At 44.1% G+C, this 18,891-nt stretch overlaps 1 protein-coding gene across 1 annotated transcript; it reads left to right on the top strand.

The window, feature by feature from the left end:
• The first annotated feature begins 1,628 nt into the window (after positions 1 to 1,628).
• Positions 1,629 to 15,993, top strand: RBX1 (ring-box 1). Its single transcript, XM_030320746.1, has 5 exons — positions 1,629 to 1,748; positions 3,661 to 3,739; positions 9,068 to 9,138; positions 12,136 to 12,221; positions 15,804 to 15,993. The coding sequence occupies exons 1-5, from the start codon at positions 1,671 to 1,673 to the stop codon at positions 15,814 to 15,816; spliced, it is 327 nt and encodes a 108-aa protein (XP_030176606.1). The 5' UTR covers positions 1,629 to 1,670; the 3' UTR covers positions 15,817 to 15,993.
• The last annotated feature ends 2,898 nt before the right edge of the window (positions 15,994 to 18,891 follow it).

Consider the following 18,891-nt stretch of genomic DNA (forward strand, 5'->3'; position numbering starts at 1 on the left):
TTTAATGTTGTCTCCGTTTCCCCTCAATTTCATGACCTTGTTTTGTCTCCTTAATAGCACTTCCTGGGTTTTTTTTTTTTTTTAATGTATTTACCTGTGTATTATTTTCCTACTAGAAATTTGTTTGACTCCTTCATCACCATGTCTCTCCTATTTATAAAAGAACCTTGTACATACTCAATGAATTCGTTTAATGAAGGATAAATATGCCCTCAATACCTTAATTTACTATGGGTTTATCATATTCCGCAGGGGCCTTTGAGAACACAATAAATTAGATGATAGAAATCTCAACATGGAATTATCACTCTAACAAAACTTGGACTAAGAAAAACTTTGTAGGGTTCCTATAATGTTTTAAGGTCTCACACAATTTTTCTCTTTCCGAGTCTGGCTAAAGCTATGGTTTTCACAGATTTGTTGTTCCTGTTTATGACTAAGACAAGGAAACAAATCACAGTCCTTCCGGTTTGGCAATGCAGTCAACACATTTTATTACCTTCCAATTTTCTTTTAAGAGAAAATGTGAGATTTCAAATAAGCCAATACAAGATTTAAGAGGGATCTAGCGGAGTCGTACCTCTGCATGGTTAGAGATTCTAAAAGGAGGGGCTGGGTCTAGAAATGGGAAGGTGACGTAAGTACAGGTGCTTTGGCTATAAAGGAAGGTCCCGTAAGAATAAATGGTCAAATGCCTCACACACACACACACGCAAAATTCAAGACGTACAGCGACTGCAGTTGTGACTACAGAGCAAGAAGCCGAAAGAGGACCGAAAACAGGGAGAAAAGTCCCCATTGTTAGATGACCAACTGAGGAATGGGAGAGATGTGCTCAAGCGTGTGAAGTTGAAACCGTGTACTTGAACCAAAGGCCATTCTAGCACGGACTGGCGTTTCGGGCAGGCTGGAGATGGCATCTCCCAGGCTCCTAAGCCTCCTCCGCCTTTTTCGGGTGGGCAGGTTAAGGCAGGACTGGAGAATGCCTGCACAGTGGGGCCCTGGACAGGTCATTCGGGGAGATCCCGTCTCCCCGTCGAAGCCTGAGCATTTCCCGAACTGGAATCAGGAACCAAACGGTGCCTGGGCCCGGCTCTCCCAGGGAGGCTGCACGTCGGGCCTGGCTCGGAAGTGGGTCGGGACCTGCGACACCACGGGGTCCCGGTTTCGGCAGCAGAAGGCGGGGCGCCCACCCTCGACCCTTCCCCGGCGGAACGCTGCGGAACACCAGCCGGCACTGGAGCGCTGCGGCGGCGGGGAAGCCGGGGCGGGGCCGGGGCGGCAGGTCGCGGCCGAAGCGGAGGAAGCGGCCGCCGCCCCAGCTGAGGGAGTGTGGCCGGGGGCTTCCCGCGGGAAGACGACGAGAGGTAGTCTCTCGAGCGCTTCTAGCCCTCTCGAGCACGTCGGCTCGACCCCGCCCGGCCCCGCCCCAGCCACCGCCTCTTCCACAGCCGACGCAGGGGCCGGGGGGGTGGGAGGGGAGGGAGGGACCTGCGCCAGCGCCTTTAAGGGGCGTGGCCACATACTCCGCCCCCACACGCCCCTCGCGCGCCAGTAAGGGGAGGGGTGCGGGAGGAGGCGCCAGGGCGGGAGGGGGGGTGAGGGGGGAGAGCCAGGCGTGCGCTGATGCGCAGGCGCAGTGGCCGGACGACAGACCGTGTGTTTCCAAAATGGCGGCAGCGATGGATGTGGATACCCCGAGCGGCACCAACAGCGGCGCGGGCAAGAAGCGCTTTGAAGTGAAAAAGGTTGGGTCTCGCCAGCGCCTTCCTCAGGGAAGCTAGAGAGGCGCGGATCTGGCTGGCAGGCCCGAGGATGACCAAGGCGCGGAGGAAAGGGCTTCATTGCAGGGCGTTCCTGGGACCGGGTACCAGAAAAGGAAGCTGGGGGGCGGGTCTTAGAGTTGATCGGCGTGACTGCGGCCCACTGCCAATGGCAATATTGGTTTCGCCTGGAGTCTGAGGGACCAATCACGGATGTGCTTATTGAGATGCTCGGGGTTGCGACTTGGCTAAGGGAGCCAAGCGCCTGAGCTGTCACTGGAGGGGTGGAGGGGTGGGGAGGAGTGGGTGGGGTGGATAGAAGGGGGAGTTGGAGCGATGCGGTGGGTGGAGGATGGGGCAGTGCGGCGAAAGCCGGGACCTGAGTTCCTACCGCATTGGAGGCCTCTGAGGAGCCCGGCTGGTGATCTCCTTGCCCCGCCCCTTCCCGAAGCTCGGGGTCTCTCTGACTCTGAGGGACCCCAAACCGTTCCTCGACTAATCGAGGCCTCCCTTAGCCCTCTCTCTAGCCTTCGTCCCCTCCGAGTTAAAGTGTCGCCAGTCTAACAACTCTTGGTTCTTCTAAGAGGTCTGTTGGTTAGTCATGCAGCCGCCCCAGTCCTGTGGTGATAATCCAGAATCCCTCTGTCCAAAAAAAAAAAAAAAAAAAAAAGCATGGTGGAATTTGTTAGAAAATGCGAGCCCAAACGTTGTGTCATTTAGGAAGGGTTGAGTACTAGTGGCGAACGACCGGGTGAAAGTGGGGAAGCAAAAACGTGGAACGTGTCTTTTTGCATGAAATGCCTTACAGTGGGTTTGCCAACAGTTGGGGAGAAAAGTACCGATTCCCACATAATATAAAATAAATCTGTTCAAATGAAAACTCTGAAATAGGGAAAATGTTATTCCTGGAACATCTGGCTGAACACTGACAATATTCCCCCTCCCAGTGCTTTTTGGTGTTTCATTGTGGGCACTGCATGCTCAGTTACAGCCAGCAGCCATATTGAAGAATAGAAATAGGGGTTTTTTTTTTTCCCTTCAAGTTGAAGGTGTCGGCTGAAAAGTGCTGGAGAAGTTTAACTAGACACAGAGAATTGGGTTTGAAAGAGCTGAAGGTTTTGGAAGTGGCACCAAATTAGTGGATGAAAAGGGAGTTTGGGAATCTTTATAATTGCAGAAGCCAAAAGGTTGAATTACTTAAATAGTGCTTTTAGATAAACTCTTGATTGGAATTATCTTAACTAAATATGAGTCTGAGCATGTAAGCGGTGAGAACATCAGTTTATTTGACGGTTGGACCTAGACAAAATTCTCGTGAATTCTAGAGTTCGTTGTGAAATAATCTTGTGAGATTTAAGTGATGACCTTGTTCTGTGTACTGACACTGGGTAATTAGTTATCCAGCTTATCCCACGATTACCCATTTTATGATCCAATCATCATCTTAGTTCATTCTGTTCCTAGCTTTCACCTCCCTCCTCATGCTTGCAAAGTTGCCTTGAAAAGCAGATACTGATCTATGCAGAAATTGAGCTCTTCAGGAGAAACCTGTACAGAAATTCGAGTTTGGGCTTATTAAACCTAAAACAGGCACTTAAAAATTATTCCTCATCTCTTACATTGATATTGTCGATTAAATTATTTTAAGCTGTAGGAAAAAATAAAGATGACTCCTTAATTTCTGTGTTCATATACTCAACCTTTTGGAGAACGGGTGAGCATACGTGTAGCCTGCTGTTGCCCTCTGATAAAATAAGAGTAATGTAATGTCCCCAAACTCTTGTGTTTGGTGGTCTTTGTGGCTCTGTGTTAACTGCAGCCGCAGTGTGCAATCCTAAGAGTGTGCGTGCCTGTGTTACAAGGAGAGTGTATTGTTCCCCCCTTTTTCTCTTTGCAGTGGAATGCAGTAGCTCTCTGGGCCTGGGATATTGTGGTTGATAACTGTGCCATCTGCAGGAACCACATCATGGATCTTTGTAAGTAATTGGAGAAGGATGGGAGGAGATTGAGAAGGTTACAGAGATTGTGCCTATCTTGATGTGACCAGTTTTTTTCTTCACAAGGAGATATAAAGCACAGTCAGAACACTTGGTGTCTTCTGCATCTAGTCCATTGGTAGGTTTGAAATAGAGTAGATTTAACGATATCCTGGAGGCATACTCATCTCTCAGAATAAATCTACTCAATCTAAAGATGGCAAGCACACATTTAGAATGAATTGTGGACACAGAGGCACTGTAGATTATTCCTCTATATTTCCGATCTCATACCCAGACTCAAAGGCAAAAATAGCGAAAGGGAGAAAATAAACTTTGAGCTAAAATATTCTATCAAAGCTAGTTTTTGCTTGGCAAGATTTATAAAGAAAAGAAGCCAAAGAAGTAAGGAATTCAATGTTAGCCCCAAAGTTTAGAGAACATTGCTGCCAACATCTAAATAGGCAACTAATTGCACTAAAGAAATTCTGTTTAAATCTCCTACAGATTCCATCACACATAGTAGCCAATACATGGTGGATTTGATTATAGCTGTTGATGGGCTAAGTATCCTTATAGTAATAGGAGCGAGAATATTGATCATGTCAGGAACAGCCGAGGTTACTTTTTCATCCAGGTACTAAAATGGTCTGTTAGTGAGATCTGATACAAGCAAAGAAATTTCAACTTTCTCGAGCTGAAATTATAGGCACTTAGAGTTTGAAAATCACTCACCTCGTCTCCAGCTTCATCTCGTACCACTCTCCTGCTCACTATGGTAGTTTCTCTGGCTTACTTTTCATTCTTGAAGTGTCCATGCTCTCTTTTAGAGCCCTTACATATCCTGTTCCCTCTGCCTGGGATATTCTCCCTCTTCTCCCCACTACCTTTGTCTAACCCGTTAGTCTCCAGTCTGAATATGAGCCTCAAATGCCAAGTACATACATAATTTAAAATTTTCTGGTACCCACATTAAAATAAAAAGAAACAGATGATTTGTACTTATTTATCCTGCTATATCCAGAATATTTTCATTTCAATATGTAAGTAATATTTTAAAGTGAACTATTTTACTTTTTTTTTTTTTTTTGGTACTAAGTCTTTGAAATGTATTTTACACTTCGAGCACATCTCATTTCAGACTAGCCACATATCAAGTGTTCAGTAGCCACATGAAGCTAGCGGTTACTTTATTGGGAAATGCAGAACTAATCCATAATTGGTCTTTAGATCTCCCCTTAAACTTGCTCAGAAATGTTTTCCTAACCATACTTACATATACACAGGCTACGACAGTTCTGATAATATTCCAACCACCTCCTATAGTTTCCTTTGTAGTAGCTATTTAATTTAGTTAGTTCTTGATCATTTACTGCTAAATCGCAGCATCTAGCATAGTGTCCAGTACATAATAGGTTCTCACTAAATACTTGCTCTATGAATAATAAAAATACAAAGTAGGGGAATAGTGTGTGATTGTTGCAACTTGGAAAGCACCAGTCAAGTAACATGTGTGGTAGTTTATTGCCCTTGGTTTCTTTGAGTTTTGACCCTGTTTACCTTCTCACACAACAGTAGATAGCAGCTACCATGATGTTTAATATAGATAGAAGGAACCCATCACGGAGAAACACATGCACAGTTTTAAATGTGTTTGGGTGGGGTCTTTGATTATATGTTTGCCAATTTTGTTGCTGTGCATTTTCACAAGTAGTTGTGCCCAAAGCAAATTTTATTTTCTTTGGGCTCTCTTCTATAAATAGTTGATGATTTCAAATAACACTGTTTTTGGTTTTTGGTTTTTTTTTCTTTTTTTTTTTTTTTTTTTTTTTCAACGTTTATTTATTTTTGGGACAGAGAGAGACAGAGCATGAACGGGGGAGGGGCAGAGAGAGAGGGAGACACAGAATCGGAAACAGGCTCCAGGCTCTGAGCCATCAGCCCAGAGCCCGACGCGGGGCTCGAACTCACGGACCGCGAGATCGTGACCTGGCTGAAGTCGGACGCTTAACCGACTGCGCCACCCAGGCGCCCCAGGTTTTTTTTCTATATTTAAGTCATTTTGTGTCTTTCTGGATGCAAGAGAATGTACTTCTTGGGAGGACCACAACAGACAAAGGCCACTGATATTCTGACTTAGAGTGGAACATTTGAGGGATCAGTGTAGGTCTTCAGTTAGATACCTACTGGCTTTATCATTTATTTTAAATGTTAGATGAAGCAGTAGAATATGAAACTCTTTTTTTTTTTTCTTAAGTAAGCTCCATACCTAATGTGGGTCTTGAACTCATGACCCTGAGATTAAGGGTCACATGCTCTACCAACCGAGTCAGCCAGGTGCCTGAGAATATTGAACTCTTATAACAAAAAATTATGAAAGTGTGTTTAAGTCATGTCTTTTTTTTTAATTGAGAAGTTTATTATTTCTTTTAATATTTTTAAGTTTTTTATTTTAATTCCACTTAGTTAACACGCAGTGTTCTGTTAGTTTCAGGTGACGATATAGTGATTCAACAGTTCTATACATCACCCTGTGCTCATCATGACAAGTAAACTCCTCAATCCTCATCACCTGTTTAACTCATCTTCCCACTCTCCTCCCCTCTAGTAACCATCAGATTATTCTCTAGACTGAAGTCATGTCTTTTATTCATTCAGTGAATACTCATATCCTGGGCATTTTGATAAGATAAAAACAGTGACTGAGATCAAGCCTTTACCCTTAAGAAACATACCCTTTTGTTTATTACAAACACTAAAGAGTAATCTGGTAGCTACAACTGGGCTTGTCTTCCATTAGAAAATAAATGGATTATGATCCTTGTAAAAGGACTTTTTGTTAAAGCTGAAAATAAGAATCTTGATTTAGCAATGGCCATTTTCTAATAAAGTGTGGCATTAAATGAATGATTATATATACAGCTGTAAATAAATAAGAGTGATTATGGCTGTGCCCCGGTTGGATTCTTCCATAAAGCATTCTTGGTCTGAAGACTTCCTCTTTGGAGTCAAAATTGATACTGCATGCCCTCTTACAGCTTTGTATTTATTTTACATTGCTCCGTTTCTTGGTTGTTCTAAAAGTACACAGTCTGCTAGGTGTTATTTTCTCCATTACCTCAGGTAATTTTGTTCCAGATGAAAAGGGCGTCCAGAAGGGCTTAGACCCAGCCTTTGCTGTGAGAAGTTAGCCTCTTCCTAAACCACATGTCCATGCCTGTTTTGAAAGTGTGAAATCTGTCCAAGATGAAGCCTTTGCTTCCCTAGCAGTCCTTTGGTGGTAATGCTCTTGTATTGAAGTTTAAAAGTCCCTAAGCTTTATGTATCACATGCAGTAAGCTTCTGCCTTTGCAGGGGTATGACAGGAACCTATTATGTGCTGCTTGATTGTCTGCTCTAGGCTGACAGTAAACAGTTAGTTTCCCTGTTTAAATGAACTACTCAACTCCTATACTCACTCTGCACCAACAGCTCCAGAACATTTCCTATTCGAGAACATTTTACACTCATATTTAGTAATTTCCCATGCCATATCCATTCTTATTTGGCATTCTAAATTGCAATCCTCTTCCTCCTATATATTTTTGTTCTTTGTTAAGAATTGTCAGGTAAAGAATATATATGTATTTGCTCCCCATTTTCTCTGTAGAAATGGGTTTTGTTTGCTTATTCAAGTACCAAGAGTACTTTGGACTTGGCATAGAAAGACAGAGTCCCTTAAAAATACCTTGACCTGGGGGCGCCTGGGTGGCTCAGTCGGTTAAGCGTCCGACTTCAGCTCAGGTCATGATCTCACGGTTCGTGGGTTCGAGCTCCATGTCGGGCTCTGGGCTGACAGCTCAGAGCCTGGAGCCTGCTTCGGATTCTGTGTCTCCCTCTCTCTCTGCCCCTCCCCTGTTCATGCTTTGTCTCTCTCTGTCTCAAAAATAAATAAAACATTAAAAAAAAAAAATACCTTGACCCGGAGAAATTTAAACATGATCATGTACTTGGAAACAGTTGTTATTTATTTAAATAATTTTGCCTCTCATTCAGCTGATTTCATAATACATTGTTCTCATCTAAGTGAGAGGATCCAACTTGAAGAACATCAGATTTTATTTTCTCTCCTTTTCAATATGGTAGTGCAGTCACAGCGCCAGTAAATCCTTGAATATACTGCACAGATCCTAGATTGTCCAGTCCTATCAGAGGGAAAATCCAGTTACTCTCTTTAGGGTGAATGTGGATAGCAGGAGGAAGTTCTGTGATTTTAGATCCTTTGCCTTTCATATTTTTGAAGGGTGGAGAAAAACCCATATGGTATATCTCTTCCCCTAAGACCAAATATACCCATTCAAATCTCAGCATTATTTGCCTACAGTTTTACTGTTTTCCACCGATGGAAGTTTGAAGTAATTGTCTCCTATTAAACAGTCTTTCCTGAAGCTTTTTACTCTTCAAATGGGAGACTCCATTTAGTTACCACCTTCAGAGACCGCAAATGATACATTAGTAATTCTTGTTCCTTGAATATTTATCCCCAGTAGAGTTTTACTCATCAGTTCTTGATCTCAGATTTGTATTCTATTTCACTTCCCCTCTCTTCCCCTTCTGTGAAATTGGTACTTGGGTATGTTTGCTGTAGTTTGCTCTATGTAGTCACCAGACAAAACCACCTCCGAGGTAGTAAGCATCACCAAGTCGTGTGCCCCAAATCTCTGACCCATTGGCCTTACAGATTTGCTTTGCTTCACAGTGTTTTAAAGGCTTTTGAGTTTTGCTGCTTTCACATAGCATATGCTACGGTTTGCCACAGGCCTCCTCTCTCTTTTATTTTGCTTCTGTCCCAGTTCACACGTCTGCCTGACCCCTCTAGGGACTGAACCTTGTTGCCCAGCTATGCCTTCTTGTTGTGAGGGCCTGCGAGACAGCATCTGCCGAGAGTAGGGAGAAGATGCCAGTTCTCAGAACAGGCAGAATTACGAGGTAGCTTTAAGAATTTACTAAATTTCCCAAATTAGGAGTAATCACTTTCATTTGGACAGGTCAGATTATGATGAGAACTAAAATGCACCTTTTCCTTCATAACTCAGTCTGTGAACAAGGATAGGAAATCATTGCAGAGCAAACTGTTAGGTCACATCTCTGCCTTCTGTGCTTCACCCCTTTTTTGTACTCATTCAAAAACGATTATAACTAGTTAACCACTTGAGATTTTGTTCAGGTTTGTACCACCCTCGCCCCCACCCAAATCATGTCCTTCTGTAATTGTGCAGGGAGGGCTGCTATGGACTGAAGGGTCGTTGCTCCTGAGGTCCAGTGATCCTGTCGTTCTTCTTCCCGCAGGCATAGAATGTCAAGCTAACCAGGCGTCTGCTACTTCGGAAGAGTGCACTGTTGCGTGGGGAGTCTGTAATGTAAGGAAACATCTTTCCCTATCAGCATGGCATGTAAACATATTACTACTTTTCCTGCTTTGCCAGTCTTGAAAATAACTAGGAAAAAAATGACTAGCCCACCTTTCTCCCAAAAGGTATACAAATAATAAAAAAGATTTTAAATCTTTGTACTATTCACCTGTTACAGATGAAAAATTACTACTTATTGCAGGGGCACCATATTGTCTTAATTATAAAGTGGACCCACTTTTGTTAGCGCTTTGGGGATTCATCTTTGGGAATTGCCTTCAAAGCCTGTGGCAGTGTTTGGAATATTCTCCTGTTGGTAGAAATCCTTACCTTCCGAACAGATTTTTTTTTTTCTTTAAAGTGCTAGATACCTTGTGGAACTAAGTTTGGTGAATAAATTGATATTCAGGGGCCTGCGTGTGTTTTAAAGTATGGCAAATGTACTAAGTTAGGATTTTGTTTTAACATGGCTCGTGCCAGAAATGTTTTGTCCAGCATCATTGGACAGAATGTACAGCCTTCCATGGTGTGACAGCTGTGAACGATAACAGCATCAAATATGTTATTTCTAGCATGTGTTAAAAATTCATCTGTAGAGCCATATAGTCCTAGTCACGGGAGCTAAAATTGTCCTGTCCGAGCCTCCTGTGCCAAGGGGACAGAGGAACTTCAGCTCCCAGCATGGCACAGGCCTAAGAGTCTCTGGAGTCAGACCCCCATTCCCTGTCCTGGACTCACTTGCTAAGTGACTTCCAAGCAAGGTATTTGACATCCCTAAGCCTGGGCTCCCTCATGTAGGCACAGAGTTATAAACAGGATGAAATGATTTTCTTCTGCCACATAGTAGACATAAGTATTTGTTGAATAAATACATATAAATACAAATTTGGGGTGTTGGTGGTTACTGAGCAGATGGCAGCTGTCAGTACTTTTCCCCATCAGGCTGAGGCTCTCCCCTCCCCGCTCCCCCAAGCCCCGTGCCTTGAGGTGCACCTTCTGAATTCTGCCAGGGCCCTTTGAGGAGTTTCACAGTAGCCTGTAGTGGCCAGGGGACGCCTTTGTTGTTTATGGGGATAAAGAAAACATAATCTGGTTCCTTGCTCTGCCTGACATTCAGGCATGTACTAAAAGCCATGTTATTTTTTTGGTGGAAGGAAAAGGGAGTGAAGTTGCCCTTAAATTTGGCTACAGAGAGCCTAGCTCAGGGAGCCTGCCATAAGGGAGAGCTGGCACGGTGCGGCAGAAACCTTCGGACTAACGCTGGCTTCTAGTTCTGGGTCTTCTGGCCAGCTCCGTGAATTGGCAAGTCCCGCGATTTGTCTGGGTTTCGCTTCCCTGTCTGCACGATGAAGGTAAAAATACCTGTCCCGATTGCTCTGAGGCTCCAGTTAGGTGATACGTGTTAGCATCTTCTGTAAAGTGTAAAGCACTGGTCAGCGTACTTTAAGACTGCTAAACATACCCATGAGCAGACCGTAGGTCATGAACAGGAAGAAAGTTGGGACCAGGTGGTCCAGCGATTGCTGTCACCTGCCTCACAGCCTCTTTCCCTCCATCTTCTGCGGTAGCTGCAGCGTACAGGGACCCGATGCCTGATGGGGGAGGGGGGACATGGAGAGAGGGGTCTTGAGTACTCTTAGGTGTCCCTGCCACCTGGTCATTGAGAAAAATGCCTCAGCCTTCTGCTTTTTAGAAATTTTGTTTCTTCTCTTTTTTACAAAGAGCTGCGTGAGAGTTAGGGAGTTGTGCGAAAGGGATCGCGTGAAAGCTCTCACTCTGGGAAAGTATTTGTCCTGTTGAGCATCCATAGCGTACTAGCTGTGGGTTCCACTTTTAGTTACTGAATTCTGTTCTTGTCTTTATCAGAAGACAACGCACGTGATAATAATCCACTCAGTGACTCTTCTTGAAGTTCCATGCATGTTTTGGTAGCCTTGCTGACCAGATTTCAAGGCTGCTATTAAATCAAGTTTGTGAAAGTTTTCATTATTTTGCTGGGGTGCCCACATTACTCCCCTGTCCCCCACCTGAGCCAGCCCCTCACAGACGAGAGGAAACCACACCTGCTGCTGCCGTCTTACCACTCTGCTCCCGGAGAGGGAGGAGAGCAAAGGTCCAGGCGGTGGTGGTGTGGTTAGTGTCTACATGTCATTAACCCACTGCGTGCAGCTTTTTCTTTCCCCCAAACCTGAAAGCCGCCTCATAGCTCTCTGTCAGTTACCAGCTTTCTTAGTATTCTTGCCGTTTTACTTCTTGCCTCGATCACGAAATAAACCATTTGATGCTCCTTTAGCTGCTTGTATGCAGTTTGTCCGTCATCATGCTTCCTTTTACCCTAATTTTCGATCTCATTCCTTTTTAAAAGGACATGCCTCACCCCTTAAAGGCTTCCTGAGTACTGAGCTATTGTAATATCAGTACATCTTTGAACAAATCTGGAAATGAGGTCCTTGGAACAGAGTTGAGCTGGGTGTGGGAAGATTGGGGAAGTGCCTGTCTCAGCTCTGGGTGGGTGGCAGTGGCAGCGTGCTACCCCAGGCTGAGGGGAAGACGCTGCTCCCGGGGTTCCCATTCTCCAAGATGGGGGAGGGGCAGTTGGGGACCACGCAGGGGGAAGTTTCAAATCTGCGTGTGCTCAAGGGCTCCCGGCTTGTGTCTGAGGAAAGTACAGGAAAGTAGAAGCCTTCCCTTATATCCAAATAAGACCAGGAGGCCACATTCCACCTTCCCTTAAGGGAAGGGGAGAGAGCATACCGGTAGACCATGTACCGTGCTTCCTAAGTAGTTTCTTCTTTTAGTGGTTACAACATTTTTAACAGACGTTTCAGTGAACATGGCCTGTACCTGACCATGGCGTAAGCAGTTGTTGACCTTTTGCCTCCCGTTGTTGTCTCCCATTGCTCTCCAGCCCCGTGTGTCACCACTCCAGTGCCCCTGAGACGTATTATCAGTGGATGGCCAAGCCCGCACAGGATGATTTTTAATAAAATGTGTCTTTTCTTCCAGCATGCTTTTCACTTCCACTGCATCTCTCGCTGGCTCAAAACACGGCAGGTGTGTCCGTTGGACAACAGAGAGTGGGAATTCCAAAAGTAGGTGTCTCTGGCTGTTTTGACGTTGTAAGACTGGGTTTTATGGTCCGTGCCCTTCTTTGACTCACCCCAGGCTGGAGGGCGCATAGTCTCAGAAGATGGACACATGAAACATACCTTGTTTACAGACTAACTTTTGGTTAAGCAAGGACTCATCTGTGAGGAAAACGCACAAAAGTGCGGCATCCTAGAGTGTGCCAGCTCCCAGGGTCTGTGAAAGTAGAATATAGGAGAATCTGCTAACTATTAAATATTTCCAGAATCACATCCGTAATAAGGATCCAGGGGCTCACCAATGTCAGGCATCTTTCCTTTGGGCTAGAATTACATCCACCGATCCTGTTTCATTGGTTTATCTCATGCTGATTAATTCTGATATAGTATTTACGGTTATATCGACTAAATTATTATATAAATAAAACATGACATGGTAGATTTCTTAAAATTCAAATAGTCAAGAGGGCATACCAGAAAAAATTAGTTTCCCACCTTAGACTCCTTATCCCAGTCTCACAGGTGACCGTCAGCTTCTTAGTACTTCTGACTATCCACACGCATGCTTACATGTACACGGGTAGATATACATGTATAATTTTAATATAAATATGAGCATCCTACATAGTGATTCACCTTGCTTTTTCATTTCATACATTTTAGAGTTAGTTTTTCTATATCCACATATATCCTTTCTGATGGTTGCATTTTTTTTATGTTGATGTACCATAATTTATTTAATCAGTCCCCGTTGATAGACATTTGGGTTTCAAATTTTTCACTGTTAGTATGTAGGGATGAACATCCTTACACATGAATCTTTGTGAATATGTGCGTGTATATTTGTAGCAGTAGTTCCTAAAAGAGGACTTTCTGGGTAAAGAATGTGTACCTTCTTTATTTTTTATTTTTTTATTTAAAAAACATTTTTTTTAATGTTCATTTAGTTTTGAGAGAGAGACAGCAAGCTGGGGTCGGGGGGGATGCAGAGAGAGGGGAACAGAAGATCTGAAGCGGGCTCTGCACTAACAGCACAAAGTCAGAGTTCAACGTGAGGCTCGAACTCACGAACCGTAAGATCATGACCTGAGCCAAAGTTGATGCTTACCCAAGTAAGCCACCCAAGCACCCCCCCCATTTTTTATTGTTGATATTGTCAGATTTTCCTTTCCCAAGAATGCATTCTAATTGACGCTCCCTCTGAACAATGCAACAGAATGCCCCCTTCTCCATTTCTTGTCAACGCTCTATTATGGCACTTTTCCACCTTCACTAGTCTGATAGTTGAAAACTAGTATTCAGTTGCCTTTTCTGAATTTTGAGTGAGATTGGGCTACTTATCATGTTTTTATGCCTCTTTTTCTGTGAATTGCCCTTTTTTGTTGCTGTTGAGTTTTTGATCCTTTTCTTTATCAAATTTTTTATGAGAAAGGGGGTTTTTATTTAAACATGAGTTTTGATTAACAGGATATAATGAGATTTATAAAACAAAAATTGGGATTCTTTAGTTAAATGTTTAGAAATCCGTTATTGGTACAGATATTTTGCTTTTAGACTTATTTATTTGGTAAAGAATTTTGGAACTCTTACCCAATGCATGTTCATTTTTTAAGAAACCTGTCAAATACTCAGTGTTTAACTCCTACCATTGTTCTTCATTCAGCATGTATGCTACATAATGTGTAAGATGTAAAAACATATGAGACAGTCCTTCCCCCTCCGTAGGGAGCTTGCATTCTGTGTAAAACCATGAAGTCATATCTATCAAGGAACTTTTCTACGTTCTGAAGAGGCCTTCGTAACTGGCTCTGCCCTGGAGCAGGCTCCGAATTCCGTTTTGGACCACAACTGTCCCATGTTTCCCATGGAATATTCCCAGGACTGAGCCTGGAAGTGGGGGGGGGGGGGGGGCTGTGTGTGAAGAATTCCTCATGTTGGGCTCTGACAGCACCACTTTATCCCGCAGTTAACGGTACATTGGGAAAACAAATTCCTAGGGAACAAGTTGCGGCATTCTTTTTTTTTTAAAAAAAATTTTTTTTTCAACGTTTATTTATTTTCGGGACAGAGAGAGACAGAGCATGAACGGGGGAGGGGCAGAGAGAGAGGGAGACACAGAATCGGAAACAGGCTCCAGGCTCTGAGCCATCAGCCCAGAGCCCGACGCGGGGCTCGAACTCACGGACCGCGAGATCGTGACCTGGCTGAAGTCGGACGCTTAACTGACTGCGCCACCCAGGCGCCCCATGTTGCGGCATTCTTTAATCTGATGGACGACTTCTGGGTTGCTCTCCAGTCCACTAACAAACACTGGAGCTCTACCCTGTATGGAATTTGGCACAACTTTTTTCTAGACAGTATTCAAGTGGATTTCTTGTGGAAATGCAAAAAAGATCTAGTAGTCCTTTGGGCTGATCGAAGCCATGACCCAGAATTTCATTGCCCTGGGGTCCACCCATGTATCAAAGTATTTTAATCAGAGGCTAACTATTCAGAAAGAACCAGGACAGAGGCCCCTGGGTGGCTCAGTTGGTTAAGCATCTAGCTTCTGCTCAGGTCATGATTTCAAGGTACGTGGGGTCAAGCCTCACTTCGGGTTCTACGCTGACAGCTCAGATCCTGGAGCTGCTTTGGATTCTGTGTCTCCCTCTCTCTCTGCCCCTCCCCTGCTCACACTCTGTCTCTGTCTCTCTTAAAAATGAATAAAAAAACATTAAAAAAAAAAAAAAACAGGACAAAGATTGAGTAAGACAACAAGGAAGGATTTTTGTTCAAGAAATCCATTTATATGTAGAAGAAATTTCCCGGCCCCGTTTATTTTTATCATCTTGTTAGAGCCAAATTTTGGCTTTTGGGGAAATCAGAAACTACCTGAAATCCATACCTCTCTACAGTTCTCTTTCTGAATGTGATCAGGCTGGAAATTGGACCTGGTGATAGATTTTGAAATTGAAGGCTGTTCAATGACTATTCCCTGTATTTGCCTGAGTTAGCAGAGTTGAAGTGAAAATAGCCTGCAAGCGGAAGGGAGGCTGAGTGCTCAGGGGTGTCTGAGCCGCTGACTGGAGCCAACCGGACAGTTCCCTTTCATAGCCACCGGCTCCTACTTTTCCCTCTTGCTTCCCTAATACTGCCCAGCATATCTGGTGACTGGGAGAGTCAGGTGGGTATAGGTGAGTCCCATGGAGGGACCATCACTAAGAAGGGGATAGTAGGTAGGAGTACCTGGGTGGCTCAGTCGGTTAAGCATCCAACTCAGGTCATGATCTCACGGTTCATGGGTTCAAGCCCTATGTCAGGCTCTGTGCTGACAGCTCAGAGCCTGGATCCTGCTTTGAATTCTATGTCTCCCTCTCTCTGTACCCCTCCTCTACTTGTGCTCTGTCTCTCTCGCTTTCAAAAATAAATAATAAACATTAAAAAAAAATTTTTTTAAAGAAGGCGGTAGTAGGTAAAATGTTACAAAGGACAAAATGAAAGGGGCAGAGAAGGTTTTCATCACATTTCCTCATGTGTTTTTAGCAGATTTTATAGCCTCAAACAGGAAATTACTAAGGAATTAATAAAATGGTATACTTTGTCTTTCAGGTATGGGCACTAGAAAGAAAATTCTTCCATCGAGCTCAACTGTTCTGTTATTCATTTAATGACTTGCCCTCCTGTTACTTAAGTATAAATTAGATAGAACTGTGTCTTTTCTGCTTTGTCTTTTCAGTTTGCTATTCCTGCAGCCATATTGTATTCTGTGTCAAATAAAATCCAGTTGGATTCTAGAATAGATGCTGTCTCTTGTGTATGTGAAAAAAGTGAACATAAAGGCTGGAAAGCCAGCTTTTGAAAGTGACATGTTTGTTCATTAGAGCAGAGTTGTCCTGCGAGTCTGCCGCTTGGTCACCAGGGATCCCGATCCACAGCCCGCTCGCTGATGGCAGCCTTGGGTAGGTCATCTCTCTTCCTTTCCCTTTAGGACGGCTAAAAGGCATCATATGCGCACAGAAAGAGGCTTTGTAAAATGTAAAACCACTATACAGATGTTAACTTTGACCGTGTGTGACATGTTGCTTTCTCTTCTTAGTTTAGAAAAATAAACCTGAAAAAATCTAATACGTAATTTTGGCTGGCGAAAGAATAATTTGTAGGCTCAAGTTGAAAATTGGTGTCACTTAGAATGGAATCGAAAAAGAGAATTCAAGTTGCCTCTATCACCACCATCTTTTGTAATTTGTTCAAAATGTCTTAGCCATGGGGACGCCTGACTGGCTCAGTCAGTAGAGCATGCAACTCCATCTTGGTTGGGGTCATGAGTTTACGCCCCGTGTTGGGCAGAGATTAAACAAAAAAGGCTTGGCGATGAAGGAATTGCCAGTTCTAAAACTAATTCAGTGGTGATCATGTAGTCTTTAGCTGAGAAAGTCGAGTTTACTGTAGCGGTTCTCAAACAAGGGTCTGAGGACTCCTGGGGGTTCCTGGACTCTTTCAGGAGATTCATGAAGTTCCTTTTCCACTACATGTCTGTATGAGGCCAGCTTTTCCTTACAAACTTCAACCAAAGTTGAAGAAGCAGGCATGAGAATCCAGCTGTCTTCTATTAGATATAAAAGAGATATGCAGAGTGTAAAATCATGCCACTCTTTAATTTTTTTTGTTTTGAAAAATAGTGGCTTTTAATAAAAATATTTATGTTAACATGTGATGGTTTTTGTTCTTTTAATCTTTTTTTTTTTTAATTTTTTTTTTTCAACGTTTATTTATTTTTGGGACAGAGAGAGACAGAGCATGAACAGGGGAGGGGCAGAGAGAGAGGGAGACACAGAATCGGAAACAGGCTCCAGGCTCCGAGCCATCAGCCCAGAGCCTGACGCGGGGCTCGAACTCCCAGACCGCGAGATCGTGACCTGGCTGAAGTCGGACGCTTAACCGACTGCGCCACCCAGGCGCCCCGTGTTCTTTTAATCTTTTTAATTTCTTGGTTTACATTCCATTATGGTAAATGTAGATATTTACTCACAAAAACAAAAATTCTTTGAGGTCTTCAATTTTTAAGATCATCTAGGGATCTTTAGAGTAAAAAGTTTAAGAATATCTAGGGGCGCCTGGGTGGTTCAGTCGGTTGAGCGTCCGACTTCAGCTCAGGTCATGATCTCACACTCCAAGAGTTCAAGCCCCGCATCGGGGCCTGGAGCCTGCTTCAGATTCTCTCTCTCTGCCCCTCCCCCGCTCATTCTCTCTCTCAAAGATGAATAAACATTAAAATTTTTTTTAAACTTTTTTAATGTTTATTGTTTATTTTTGAGAGAGACTGACACAGCATGATCAGGGGAGGGGTAGAGAGAGAGAGGGAGACGCACAATCTGAAGCAGGCTTCAGGCTCTGAGCTGTCAGCACAGAGCCCAACGTGGGGCTCAAACCCACGGACCACGAGATCACGACCTGAGTTGAAGTCAGATGCTTAACTAACTGAGCCACCCAGGCGCCCCCCAAAAAATTTTTTTTAAGTTTAAGAATATCTAGCTTAGTTATTAAGAACTTTGAGGTCTTAATGAACCTGGATCAAACCCACCTTGCTCAGCTAACAGCACCAGGCACACAGCAAGCACTCACAAGGAGGTAGCTGCTATTGTTGGCTGTTAATTTAGGACCATCTCCCTCAGCAGAAGCATCCTCTTCTAAACCCCTTTCAAGTGGTCAAACTGTGTGAATACTTCAATAGCGAACACATTGCTTTTCACACAGATGACATTACATATCTGGGGAGATCGGCTTGAGTATTAATTAGTACCCTAGGCTGCAGAGTACAGAGATCCAGCTTCTGCTTAGGTAAGGGAAACTTACTGGCGGGTATGAGGCTATGTAATACAACAGAAGAAAGGGCTAAGGATGCGGTTGGACCCGAGAATGAATGGAACCAGGGAGGCACTGCTGGGATTCTCTGCCTCTCTGAGGACTCCCCTCCTATGGCAGGAAAACAGTGCCAACACTGCCACCTCTTCTCCCACAGCCGCTACGTACGCGAGAGAGACTCACTCCAAGCTCAGATTCCCCAAATCCCAACTGGGTCAGGGGCCCATACCTGGACCAATGGGCACGTTCGTGTGGACAACAGTGACTGCCTTGAGAACCCCCATCGGAATGGAGGGTAGCCGTTCCCAGAAGAATGGGAGACAGACAACACAAGAGGTGTCTACTTCAAGACTTGCTAAGGAGTTTTTTTCCCTACCTTGAGCCAAAACATCTTGCAACGGACATCTCGTTATTCTTGTGTTGCCTCGTGAAACTGGTGGACATGAACCTTCCCTGAGATATTAGTGACATTACTGCTGAGTGCCTGTTGTGTGCCAGCCTAGAGGACACAGCCGCGTTAGACTAAATCTCTCCCCTCAAAGAGCTCATAGTCTAGCCGGAGGATCCTGGGAAAACAAATGAATATGGAACTTAATTCTGGAGAGCTCCACAGGGCTCAGATCTTGCAGTGCCCATTCTCTCTTGGTTTTCCTTCTCTCAACTCCTATGCCTTGGAAGGGCTCCTCTATCTCAGTCTGCCCTGAAGATTCCATTCTTGAAGTTTTGCTTTGTCTGAGAGGCGGCATCCTCACCTGGAGTCACAATAGCGGGCCAGACCCTCCAGTGGGCTCCTGAGACCGGCCTGTGCGCATCTCTTCCCAGATCCACTTTTGGT

This window comes from Lynx canadensis, chromosome B4 (genome assembly GCF_007474595.2).
Source record: "Lynx canadensis isolate LIC74 chromosome B4, mLynCan4.pri.v2, whole genome shotgun sequence".
NCBI classification, from domain to species: domain Eukaryota; kingdom Metazoa; phylum Chordata; class Mammalia; order Carnivora; family Felidae; genus Lynx; species Lynx canadensis.